Source organism: Harmonia axyridis, chromosome 2 (genome assembly GCF_914767665.1).
Source record: "Harmonia axyridis chromosome 2, icHarAxyr1.1, whole genome shotgun sequence".
In the NCBI taxonomy this organism is placed as follows: domain Eukaryota; kingdom Metazoa; phylum Arthropoda; class Insecta; order Coleoptera; family Coccinellidae; genus Harmonia; species Harmonia axyridis.
The window spans coordinates 58,879,457-58,894,027 of record NC_059502.1 but is presented as its reverse complement, the minus strand read 5'-3'; the positions used below and the strand labels follow the sequence as shown (position 1 = coordinate 58,894,027).

Here is a 14,571-nt window from a genome sequence, read left to right as displayed (position 1 = left end):
TTTTTTTGAAGTTTAATTTTTCCTGATTTCAAAAAAACGAACCATCATATGGTTTGCATCAATATAAATAATAGGAATTGTTCAAAATCCCTATTTTCATCTAAGAGCCTCAATATTTCTATGGTTTCAACTGTTGATGAGCAATTTTCGCTTATATATCTCCTCTGGTTTAAAAGTTGTAGTGCTAAAACATCGAAATTAGACCACACTGTACTGCTAACGTTTGAAAACTACCTACAAAAATAATGATTCTGTAGTAAATACGTTTCGTGCATTACGGACAGAATATGGTCGACAACATAATCGTCCATATGAACGTAAAATTGCTAAGGCAGTGAAAAAATTAAAAAAGAAGGGATCAAGCGTTGAAAAAGATCCAAATTTATCCAATCCTCGGCGCGCATAAAATTTGGGCCTGACTTACGTCACGCTATGGCTTATTTTACATTCGGATTTGCTTCTTCATAGTTATACGGTTCAGTTGACACAAGAACTGTTAGCCGACCGTAGAATGCATAAAACATATTGGGTGCTTGGACAACAACGTTTGAATGACGATTTTTCCTATCGAATTTTCTTAAGCGACGAATCACATTTTTCACCTACTATGTAAACAAGGAAAATTGTCTTATATGGGGCAGTGAAAATCCTCATTCCTACTTGGTCTGGTGAAGTGATTGGTAAGTACTTCTTTGAAAAAAAAGAAGGTGTCACACAAATAATAGAAATTTGATCGATATTCTAAATGAGAGTGCGTTTTATTTACGTTTTCTTTAGGAACAACATAGTGAATAAACCTTTACTTTACTTATACTTCCCAGCATCTCATTCAATTTTGTTTCAGCTCGGTAAGTTTAAGGCTATCAAACACAAGCATAATTTAACTAGTCTAATAAGAAAAAGATAATAATAAATAATAGATAACATAATGTACTTACCACCAGTTCCCAAAACTTTCAGCATCTCGAAGTTGGACATATTCACCTTTTCAGTACCGCTGAGATTCACTGAAACAGAAAAACAAACATTTAATAAATATCGAACAAAGGTTGAAATAGATTACTTGAATCATATCGCTTTAGGAATATGTCGAAGTGTGGCATGTGGCATGCTTAAGCACTGCTCATTATTTCGATGAGGATCATTATTTTACGTGAAATGGAACTCATATTTTAATAATGAAAAACATTTACAGGTATTTGGATATTGCATATTAATATACAATATCCAAATACCTGAAAAAGTTTTTCATTATTACAAAACATGAATGATAATATGAACCATAATCATATTTCAATTTTTGTTGCTCATCGTTTTTACGACTAAAATTAATTCATAATACCCACAAATGGGAAATTTTGAGATTCTATAGGAACTTTTCAGCAAGTTTTATTAGTTGATATATAATTCAACCATATTTCCATGAATATAAAAAATAAATTGATGAGAAATTTCAATCAGCTAATATTCTTTATGTTATCAGAATATATCCGCTGAGCATTTACGCAAAGCATAGAGATATTCATACTTTAACGCCCTCGAAGCATTTACATGAAAATAGCATTCAGATTATTAAATTCATTAAAGATTAGAGTTTTTCCAAAACCAGTCCATAGAATTTTTACTTCAGAATTGGCCTGAAAATAATTTTGAATAGAATCGATGCAGTTACATCTGCAAGCTGCAATAAAATTATTCATAAGCATTGTATTATTACTCGCTCTATCAATGCGACTGATAAGTGATATGGAAATTATCGCTTAGTTGATTTTTGGGTTCCAACAGATAACGTTTATCACCTTCGGTTAACGATCTATCGAGAATTTCATGGAAATATTAGTTTGAGAATGACAATAACTGCGGTTCGAATATGAATAACAAATATGGAACTGATATGTTGTTTCCGAATTTAATTTGAAAAAATAAGAAAAGCACAGGCGAGAACTTGGATGCTTTTGCGCCATTTTCGTAATCTCATTCATGTAATTTTTTCACGAAATTTCAAACCGTTATTTTAGAACCAACCCTTTCAATTTAAATGCGAATTTCAAATGAAATTTCATCAAAATTTACCAATTTACTCTTAATATACCTCTGGAACTAATCGATTACTATACTTCGAATGATTAACGATTAACCGATGATCTATAAAAAAAACATCGAAAATACTTTCTTTTGAAAGGATACAATTCGTCGTTAAGAACGCTGTTATCGGGAGGAAAAACAACTTACTAATCAACAAAATTTCTTGATAATATTCCCTGAACAATGATTTGTTTACTCAACGTTCAAAACCGGTTTGAAACTAGACCATATGTCTGCATGCATCTATTCGATTCTGACATTTTTGTAAACAAAGCTAATGAGTGATTTTTGCCAACTTTCGTTATGAGCACCGATATGAAGAATGAAATTCATAACTCCGAATCAATTATGAATAGCAGTAAAAAAATATTATATGTATTCAATATTCTAGCAATACCGGATCTTATGATATTAAATAAATACACTATATGATTTATCATTATACGGGGTGGACGACTATTGAGTACCAATTAGACATATCTGAAGAAGGCAGATTTGACATCTGAAAATTTGGATTATAATATTATTTATGGGCACTGGATCTACCGGCAATGTGGATCTATGGGCAATATGAACATATGGGCAATGCGAACCTATGGGCAATATGAATCTATGGGCAATGCTGATCTACCGACAATTTAGATCTATGGGCAATGTAGATCTATAGGCAACATGGATTCACCAACAAGGGAGATCTATGGGCCTACTAGTAAATAATTATTACGATATTGGATTCCTGAATCCAACGAATTGATAATTGAGTTTATGGCTGAGAAAGACTTTAATGAATTTTGATATTCAAGTTATGACTTTTGTGACGTAATCTACATCATTTTTTGTGATATTTTCAGATCAATTTTTTCAGTCTATTATTATAATTATAATATTATGTAGTTGTTTATCACCATCTTTGAATTAGATCGTATTTGTGATAAAATAAATTTTCATAGGCAATGTCAAATTACCGCTGGTTGATTTTTGAGAGCAAAAAATAAATACCTTCTGAATAATTTAAATTACACTAGAGTACCTATAACTCCTACAGAGACCAAATCATTGGCATATCCATATGTATATTATCAGAATCAAAAACTGTTGAACTGTTTTATCTGATATTAGATGCCATCGAAATGTCATGCAGAACATGTTAAACAAGAAACGGATGGATCTATTATCATTTACTTGGAAGGTGGGCGAGTGTTTGTATTCAAGGGTATCCACTAAGCAGAATATTCATTGCTACTATTTCAAAATATCCTTCTTCGAGTTGTTACAATGTTTCCTGGTGGAACAATGAAACAGCCAAACTAGGGATGAATTAATTCAATCGTAAAGTATGTAAGGTAACAATAAAAAAAGATGTTTGGCAAAAACATTTATACCAGACGACATGACGAAGTAACTAGTACTGCTGTTCATATTCAGGTTGTAAATATGTAAAAAAATTGGTCATGGAATTTTTCATGAAAAGGTTATGGTGATGCAACCGGAGCCGTGACGACTATTTGGCTGATATTTTTTTCCATCGTTGATAGCATACCTTCATCTTTGCAATGAAATAACCATCCATTGATTTTTCTTGAAACATAGAGGGTGTTTTTTTTAGAGCTATAGAACTTTAAATTGCAATAAAACAACGATGGATTATTCTATTAACATGAATATTATTTATCCGCAAGATGATCTTGTGGCATTACATTTTAAATATGATTTCTGGCATATGACCGCCACGGCTGGCTCGGATGTAGTCCAATCTGGACGTCCAATTTTCGATGACTTTTTCCAACATTTGTGGCCGTATATCGGTAATAACACGGCGAATGTTGTCTTCCAAATGGTCAAGGGTTTGTGGCTTATCCGCATAGACCTATGACTTTACATAGCCCCACAGAAAGTAGTCTAGCGGTGTTAAATCACAAGATCTTGGAGGCCAATTAACAGGTCCAAAACGTTGAATTAGGCGGTCACCAAACGTGTCTTTCAATGAATCGATTGTGGCACGAGCTGTGTGACATGTTGCGCCGTCTTGTTAGAACCACAGCTCCTGGATATCATGGTTGTTCAATTCAGGAATGAAAAAGTTAGTAATCATGGCTCTATACCGATCACCATTGACTGTAACGTTTTGGCCATCATCGTTTTTGAAGAAGTACGGACCAATGATTCCGCCAGCCCATAAAGCGCACCAAACAGTCAGTTTTTCTGGATGTAACGGTGTTTCGACATACACTTGAGGATTAGCTTCACTCCAAATGCGGCAGTTTTGTTTGTTGACGTAGCCATTCAACCAGAAGTGCGCTTCATCGCTAAACAAAATTCGCTTATAAAAATCGGGAACAACGGCAATCTCATTTTGGGCCCATTCGACGAATCTACGCCTTACTTGATGATCGTTTGGCTTCAATTCTTGCACGAGTTGGATTTTGTAAGCACGCAAACCAAGATCCTTCCGCAAAATCTTCCATAGTGGATGGACACAGATCCAATTCCTGTGCTCGATGGCGGATAGACTCATTCGGATCTTCCTCAATGCTACGCTCTACAGCAGCAATAGCTCCTTCCGTACGGCGTCTCTGGGGATGCCAGTTATCAATAAGAGTAAACGTGGTGCGAAAACGTTCCATGGTTAATCGAATTAACTGCTCTGATGGACGATTTTGTCGACGATAAAATGGACGTAGTGCGCGATACGTATTCCGCACAGAACCATTATTTTCGAAATAAAATTTCACTATTTGCAAGCGTTGTTCAGGCGTGAGTCTATTCATGATGAATTGCCAAACCAAACTGAGAATAAATCACTTGACAGCTGTTAAATCGATCGCTATCTTGAACAGTATTGCCAACTTAAAGTTATATACCTCGAAAAAAAACACCCGTTATATTCTACAATTGATCAAGACGAGATCATTTCATTGGTTTTTTCCTTCGATTATCATCTTGTTTAGAACAGGACCAAATTTTACCAAATTTTAGACCTTTGTGCAAAATGAGCAGAACGAGCAAACAAAAACCAAGACTAAAAGATCATTGCCATATTTATATAGGTATAGGTTATGGTTAAACATGGTTATGTATTTATGTTATAAGAACAATAAAATTATCGTCTTAATGGTTTAGTTTGCTGCCTTCCCCGTTATGCTTTCCAACTTAACTTTTACTTGTACTTTTTACACTACGGTGAAATAGCTATTATGACATTATACCTACATAAATATTATATGTCATAATATTTCACTATAAAGTAAAAAGTGAATTTTTCAGGTGCAAGAGCACAACGGAAAGGTGAAACAACCTAAGAAGAATATCTACATTCTTACGTGAATTCGTAGGAGGGGTTCTGTTCTCGGAGCAAAATCTTAACGAGAAAGGGGGTCAAGAGCAACTTCGCAAAGAATAAATCGAAGAAGAACCGGTGATGGTTACATCACTTTCTCGCAACCTAACTTCTATATTCAAGTAATTGTAGTATCCTTCCATCAAAATATTACCATTTCGCAAACAGCGCCATATTATTCCCATTGTTGTCAGGGTTTCGGCATGGAACACTGCAATTTCTATTTCGGTGTATTCACTTCGAACTATAAAGAACAGAGAAATAATAACAACTGTGACACGAAAGAACCATAACTTGACATTGAACTGTAAGATGTGACGTTTCTGAAAGTTTTTAGTTGTTCTTTGATCGGTACACAGATTTATTGAGGCGAAATATGCAATGTGTCAAAATCAGATGCATAGATTATGCATAAAATTAATCACTAATAATATTTATAGGCCGTTATCACAAGAAAAAATTATTTGTAGGCTGAATTAGAATGAAATAGTTTAGGAGTAGCAAATTTTGAAGGAAAGATCTTGAAACCTTCAGGTTCAAACCGTGGAATTAAATCTACCTACTTCCTGCTTTTGCTGTTTTTTTGAGTTCAAAAAGTGTGAAGAAAGAAATCCTTATAATGGTTGTTTTTAGGGATTCACGTCTTGGCTTGATATTCAAGCTACATGACTCTAGCTCAAGCTCAAGTAACTTGAGCTTAACTTAAAATCAACTCAAGTTCAAGTCAAGTAGTAAATTTTCAATGTTAAGTCAAGTATATAAATACTTGTCAAGTATATAAATACTTGATTGACATTGAAAAACTACTACTTGACCTGAACTTGAGTTGATTTCAAGTCAATCTCAAGCTACTTGAGCTTAAGTCACCTTGAATATCAAGTCTAGCCGTGAATCCCCAGGTGTTTTTAAAGAACTTAAGAACTTTAAAAAATAATATAGGATAGAAATATTGTTGGAATGAATTTTTATTATTATACTGCGGTAGATAATTTCAAGGCAATTATTTTTTAAATACGATTTCCGGCATATGTCCGTATGGCGTCAATGGTGGCTAGAATATTAGCCTCCAATACTTGCAAGAGTTGCTGGTTTGTCGGCATAAACCAATGACTCAACATAGCCCCATAAAAAGTAATCGAGGGGCGTTAAGTCGCACGAACGAGAGGGCCAGTTAACAGAACCACTTCTGGAAATAAAAAAGCATAAATACGACGTAAACGTTGGTCATTTGACTTCAATTCTTGCACGAGCTATATATTATAGGCATGTAAGCCAAAATCCTTACGTAAAATTTTCCACGTAGTCGAAGGACAAAGACCAACAAGTTGAGAACAGCGACGTATCGACATTTTGGCGTCTTCTTCAACAATTCGCGCTACATCAGCAATATTGTCTGCGGTACGTACATTTATTTGACTAGTTCATGATTTTGAATCAAGAAGGGTAAAATTCGTTAGAAAACGATCAATAACTACACGAATTGCTTGCTCACTAGGCGGATTATGTTGACCGTGAAATGGAAAAACTGCTCTATGAACTTCGTGAGCAGATCAATTTTTTCAATTTGAATTTGCTAAATTTTTGCTGGCGTTCTCAAATGTCAAACCATAGACAACAACCATAGAAACTTCTCATGCAGTTGAAAACCTGCCCGTTGAATATGAAATTTGCAACGTTTTTGAAATCCTCACTTTCCATAACCCTTAATACTCTTTCTAGTTTCAAGGGTTGGTTTTTCAATCTGAGAGACTGTCGACAGAAATACATGGTTGCTTTTGAGAAATCTAATTATGCCAAGCAGTTTAACCGATAACAGTTGATTCTATGTACAACCTTGCACTTCACCTGAATTTACTGTCCACGTGTAGAACTACAACCAAACTATAAACATAACTGATTTCAATATTGATGTAATGGCAACGAATAATACTGTACGAAATATGCATTATTCAAATACGAAATTCAGTGTATCTACTGTTCTTTTGGATTATTTTAGGCTAATTTATTAACCTGTTAAATTTTTCTTTCTATTCTGGGAGAAATCGCGGGTTCTGGTAGCTCAACGTTAAGCTGGCAGGACCGAAAAACTGATAGATTTTTTATGGGCAATCTGATTAAACCACTCGTTAAACCATAATTTTATACTCACGTTCGAACCCATTAAAAAATTTCGAATTTAAGATTAAAAAAAATAAATAAATAATAAAAAAAAAACAGAAATTCCTCAGAATAAATTCACTTATATAGTAATTTTAGACTCTATTTAGGCTAATTTATTACCCTATTACGAAATTTTTAGCTCTTCAGTAGCTAGCAGTACTAGCAGTACCAAATATACAATTCGATATATACATTTATGAAAAATCTAATTGCAGCATAATTTTTGGGTCATTTTAGACTCACGTCCGAACCCACAGCCATATTTCTTGATTAACGTTTAAAAAAATCCTGAACCATGATAAAAATCTTCAGAACCTATTTACTAGCACAATAGTTCTAGACTCGGTTCAGGCTCAATTATAACCCTATTTCGAAATGTTTTGCTCCTCAATTTAACGAGATATCAAGGGATCTATTAGATTTTTACTCTAAGCTGATGGTGCCAAATACAAATAAAATGTATATGAAATATCTGTTTACACCATAATTTTTGGTTAATGTCAGACTCACGTTAGAACCCGCTGCCAAATCTAACGTTCTGCTAGATTGACGGTAAAGCAAGCAGAATCCAGGATTTTTTCAACTATTTGTATTTGGTACTGTCATCTCAGGGTGAATCCTAATAGAACCCATAATATTTCATTAGACTGAAGAGCAAAGCATTTCGAGCCTGAATAAAGCCTAAAATTATTGTGTATTCTGAGGAGTCTTTTTATGGTCAGATTCTGCTAGCTTAACAGTAAAGCTAGCAGAACCCAGAATTGAAAAAAAGTAAATCCAGGCAGCTTAACGTTGAACTAGCGAAAATCGCGATTTCTCCAACAATTGAAAAGCAAAAAATTTTTTCGAAAGGTTAATAAATATTAATTAAAATTATGACAAAAAAAAAGCCGAAAATTCCAATGGAGCTCTGCCAGCTTTACGGCAGTAATATGTACTATTATGACAAGATTGACAAGCAACATGTTGAACACCGCCATATTGAATATTTTTAGAGGTTTCTAGATACCTGATTGAATTTTCCCAGATTCCCGGCTCAAAATCGAAAAATGCGGACATCCCAATGAAATGAGCTGAGTTCAGCGCTAAAAAGATACTAGACAAACGAAAAATTCAAATGAAACGGACTTGACGAAAAGCAGTAATAAAGCGATGGCACAGCTCAATTGCGCAGCGATTACTTCACAGTTGCTGAAGACTTAAAGAAAGATCCTTTCACATCAATTTTAAATACATACACCAGAGAAGAAACGATATTATATATTGTTATGTACCGTTAAATACGGAAATGAGTTCGGTGTCAAGTTAGAAGTGAACAAAAAATAATATACCTACTTCAATCAATTGGATTCATTAAGAATTATAGGGGATATCACCTGACTATCAGTGTACTGTGAGCGGAAAAAGATAACTGAACTATGTTTTATATGGTTTACAAAGCTAACCATTTTTTATGTAATTGGACATTATGATTCGTTATTTCATCTTTTCAATTCCCCCTACATGTCTAAGAAATTTAGTTTAAATATGGACCCAGATAGATTATTTGTTTTTCCCTACTTAAAACTTGTGTTAAAATATTGTTTTCACTTTCTTCATTTGAATTAACAAAAAATTCAATTCTCATAACATGAGAGAAAACCGAAATCAGCAAAAAAGTTGTTCCATTACAATGCCTGCGTAACTAAAGTATGACCTCATAAACAATGTCAATTATTACACAGGAAAATATTTTGTTTCTAATTCAGTCGCATTGATATTCAAAATTCGTATCTAGAAATCCATCAGGAGTAAGAGTTAAAAATATTCTAGTTAGTATCGTCCTCGGTATCACCAACCCCTAAAATTTTTCAAAACTCATCATTTCATGTTGAGTAGATAGTTTACCAATACATAATTAATTGATTTCTTGAATTAAGTAATTGATTATGTAATGAATTGTAGTCTAGAAAGGATTTTATGCACTTACGATCTATGAAAACATCTATATTAGATATAATACCGAGAAAATATAGTGTACGATTAATAATCAATCATATTCTTCTGATAACATTGCTCAACTGAGCATCCTTGCAACCTCATAAATAAGTCACAAAATGAAAAAAATATATTTCTTTTAAATGATTGTGATTTTTTTCGCTTTAAACCTAATGTGGAATACATAATCGAAAATATTTCAAATATTCGAAATGCCTATTCATTCTATTAAAATTAAAAAAAAGGTTTTCGATTGAATCAAGAAACTTTTCCCCTCTTCATTTTATGAGCTTAGGACTAGAAAAAATATAGTTTTAGTATTCACAATATTAGATTTAGTATTATTGAAAGAAACACTCTCAGAAACACTATTATTTCGAGAACATGTTCTTTTTATTATGTGTATTATGAGGTTCTCACTCGGGTTCTCATGGATGAATTAGTTGAGCAATGTTATCTGAAGACTGTTCGATAAGTGCAACGCAAAAAAAAAATTATATAATTTGATGAATAATACTTGAAATAGATATTCGCCAATGAAACTATGTACACCGATATACACCCAAGAGTAATAACCTAGAGTAGGCATAGTTAAAAAGACTAATAGCTAAAAATTAATATGTACATAATTTGAAGTCTATATAGTTTATATAGAATTCATTTGTTACTAGCTTGGTTAAACTTTATGTGATAATTAATTTTGCTGAAACTATCAAGGTTTATTCAATATCAGCCCGCAATTTACATTTTGTGTAATTTAGCAGAGTAAATAAAATACAGTCTCAAAGGTCATATCTGAATTAATATGTTGCTACCATGCTTAAAAGGAGCAAGACTGAAAGTTTGAAATGCCATGGACATCTGATATTGAAAATTATAAACATCATAGGAAAAACAAGTGATTATCTGTAATTAGTGAAAGGACTGCCAAAAATTTTTTGTTTATCGAGATACCTAATAAGACATACTACTAAATAAATCACTTGTTTATGCCTAAAATTACATCTACAAAGTACATCATTACTTCGACTTTAAATTAGTTTAGATCAATTTGGAGATTCCACAGTAAAATTTTAGACTTTAACAAATCAAACAGGTTCTTATTTCTTCTGTGTTAAATCTTAAATATTTTTAGAAATTAACAAAAAAAGAAAATGAATATAATCAAGGAAGAAGTGATAAACATGAGCATACTTGGTTCATCTCTCTTATAATTTATTTATTTTCCTTTAAATGATTATCAAATTCCGAACTAATACTCTCCCATAACGAGAGCTTTTAAGAAGTATAAGACCTATCTGTAGGTGATTTATTTTCTCATTGTTTAATTTTGAGTATTTCGTGGATGTTGTTTTTGTGATGTTTTCCTGTGGATATCCTAATATTTTAATATATAAATGTCTATCAAATTTATGAGAGTAATACAAATTCTAAAATCTCTAGGGGCACTAATGTAAACAATCTGAGATTAAACATATATAATTCAAGAAATCAATTTCAATTTGTTCAAATTTTGGTATAATCAAATTCAGTATGAAATCATTTAACTGTTGGTGAAAGGTAAGAATGAATATGGCTGATTCAACATCTATTACATCCTTTAGACAATAAGATATTTAAATATCTTTGATTATAAGAGCCTTTTACAAGTAGAAGCATTGTTGGAAATCCATTTACTATAATTTTCAGTATAACCGGTACATCCTTTCAGTTTTGCTGATTATTCGTTGAAGATTCAAATCAAACAAGTTTTATGAAATTTGAACGTAGAAGATAGTTTACACGTTACTATAAGTCTCGCTATAAGTATCAACATGAATTGATTATTATTATCACTTATTAAGATGGTAAGTATGAAATTCAAGCTTTTTCAATATTCTATATTATACCTTTTGGTGCATTTTTCTGGGGCGTTTCATTCGCAACTGGCTTCGGGGATGGTGACTTCAATTCCTGAGTTTGTTTCTTAATGTCTCCAGCAGCAGGCCTCGCAGCAGGCTCACGTACTTCATCGGACACAGTAAAAATTCTTGTTCTTTGCAAATTAGGTTTGCCCATCTTTAAAATATCTGAATCTGAAGAACCGTCGAAAAAACCGCTCTCTTTGGTTTTCTTGTGAGGGCGCATTTTGTTAAAAAAATTCTTTTGTATTACACCTTTGCACTGAAATATCTCATTATTTCTCAGGTTGATTTGCAATTTGTTTTCCAATAAAAACAATAATTTATTTACTAGGTTGTTTGAGCGTGTTTATATTTCTAATGTAGGTCCTAACTACATTTAATTTTAACCTTTGAGATCAGTAATCCACTAATTCCATCCGAATACACTTAATTTCTAAGATATGAAGCGGAACGTCCTTATCACATGAATTTCTGTCAACCTTGTTGATCTGATTATCACAACTTTTAACTCTCGTTTTACTTCGTTGAAGTAAGGTTAGGTCACTTCACCATGCACTTAGAACAACAAATAATAACAAATGAATAATTATTCGAATTACTCTAAATCATAAAATATCCTTCACTAATCGAGTTTGTTTACAATATTTGATAATGTCCAACTGCAAAATAAAAATAAAATAATAATAAACTAATAAACAAACGACATACTCCGACGAGCAACTGATTACTGAAGTATGTTCGACAATCTTCGTTCCGTATCCATGTTGATTTCCCCTCCTCTAGCGCGCACGACAGAAACTTTCTTCGAAGAATTGCTCCATATAAGAATCACCGATTATTTTCATTATTGCTTAATACTAAATTAACTCTATTATTTTCAATTCTCTAAAGAAATTCATATTCTCTATTAACACTCAGTGTCTCCACAATAGTTCAGAAGTGCTGAATATTTCAAATTAATAACAGCCAGTAGGATGATAGCTTTTGAAAAAGAGGGAGGTAAACAGAAATCAGCTGATTTGTGTGAAACTTCAGAAGGATTAAATTCCTTTATTACACTATGCCAAATGAACTCTGAAACACATTTTGTGCAATTATCAATACAATTTCATCATTTTGAAGTATTTATTTATCAACAAATGAAGGCAAACTAAATTAAATTTTTTGAGCTTAGGCAACTTTCCTTACATATATGTGAATGGGAGGTTACTGAATATCACAGATTACGGATATAATATTATCCGTTATATGTGCCAAATATACGATTTCGGAAATCAAAAGATCAATTGAGTGATTTTAGTGTAAGTGGGAATCAGAGTTGATTTGTGTGAGAAAATAAATATTTTTAATTTTTCTATCGAATAAGGATCTTATTATCTCGAATTATATTTTAATAATGTTGTTGTTTATCTCAAAGTTTAGCAACATACTTTGATAGTCCAGCATCATATTCCACAGAATATAATAGAATATATCGATCATAATACCTATAATAGATATATTCTCTCGATAAGTGCAAGATATTTTTTAAAATTGGTAGCATATTTTAAATTCGCAACCTGCTCATAGATGACGTTCCGAGCATTATTTTTACAGATTTCTCGTTTATTGGAACTAATCATTTCTCATAGGGGATGAACACTATCGCGTGTTTACAAATATTGCTTTTCAGGTTTGCGATTTAATGTCCTTGACGCAACGTATTCCCGTTCAAATTTCTTAGGATTTAACGAATTTTGTCATGTGTTCGAGGTAAGATTAAGATTTAATCAAGGGGGTTCAGTTGCACTGCGACCTAATGGTCTATTGTGCCCGCGTTTGAGGTAAGTATTATTTATATTTAATTGAGAATTTAATTAGTATTTGTTTCAAATTGTTTTTAGAAAAAAAACAATTACAAGACCCTCTAGAATTTGAAGAACATAATCGATCAGAGGAGAAGAGCTAAGTATATTCAATATTACATATTACTTAAAATAAACTTGGCTTGCTTGAATACCAAGGTATTCTTGCAAATACCCTCCTTGCAATAACCAATATCATGCAGATTTAGTGAAAAACAAGTTTCTGACCAACGTAAGTAGCCATTGGAAACAATTATGTTCAATTCCAGAATCCACCAACTGTTTCAACTACAGATTGTGTGAGAATCACTTCGTTGAAGTGAATTTTATAATTTAAGTGAAGTAAGATTATTAAAAGAAGCCTGTCCATCAGTACCTCATGTGAATGATGCTGTCACCCATCACCATGAACATTATTATGCAGAGCAGAGCGTTTCACTGCAATCATGTAGTTCTGAAAATCAAGAAAATGTTGTAGATTTTCCATAGTAAAGACATCCTGCATCACTTTCACTTGAGTACTAGCGGAACCATCCCTGACATGATACTTATACTTTGGAAGCATATCTCAGAAAAAAATATTTCTATCACAAGAATACAAGTGATTTTCATTTTTTGAAGATCCTTGAAAATATGAAAATGAAAATAGTTCTCAAAGCAAAAAAAAAGAAATTCAACAAGAGATTTCAAATCTCAAACCAAGTGAACAATTTGGAATTCTGGTGTATTCATCTGTCTGAAGAAATGGTACAGCATAACTTGAGAACCGAACGACTAAAAAATTTTCTGAAGGAACTGTAAAGCAAGTTCACTACTACAAATAACCATGAAGCTTTCGGTAACCCTACAAGAGTTCCGTATGAGTTGATTCTACAACAAAAGCCTAATAATAATATAAGTCCTTTGAGAACACCACAATGTTGAGAATGATCTTATCAAAAACTTGTTTTTTTATGATCATTCATTAATTAATCAAGAAGAATTTTTGATTTCAAACTTTCTGATGAAGGAACACCTAATCAATCCATGTCTACTTCAAATACAATTATGTAGTTCTGATAGATTTAATTTTTTAATAATATATTCCTATTGGAAGTGAAGGGTTTCTCCTAGATGTAGGGCTTTCTTAAGAAAATATTCAAAGAGAAAGGAAATTGGAAGAAAGAGATTTGAAGAAAACATATTTACATATTTTGTTATTTTTTATATATGATATTATTTATAGAAAAGTTTTTGTATTGTTAGCTGGGTTGTATATGTACTT

The 14,571-nt window shown here is 32.5% G+C and overlaps 1 protein-coding gene across 3 annotated transcripts in view; it reads right to left on the bottom strand.

Moving 5' to 3' along the window:
- LOC123672012 (ribosomal protein S6 kinase alpha-5-like) overlaps window positions 1–14,571 on the bottom strand; it is a 111,295-nt gene that overhangs the window by 69,468 nt on the left and 27,256 nt on the right. Inside the window, exons 1-2 of one of the 3 annotated variants that reach the window (XM_045605953.1) lie at window positions 11,449–12,195; window positions 939–1,007 (exon numbers count right to left, since the gene is read on the bottom strand). In XM_045605953.1, coding sequence (XP_045461909.1) covers window positions 939–1,007; window positions 11,449–11,686 — 307 coding nt within the window. In that variant the 5' untranslated portion in view covers window positions 11,687–12,195. Of the gene's footprint in view, window positions 1–938; window positions 1,008–5,576; window positions 5,731–11,448; window positions 12,196–14,571 lie in introns of those variants that run through there. The other 2 variants (XM_045605955.1, XM_045605954.1) reach the window with 2 other exon arrangements.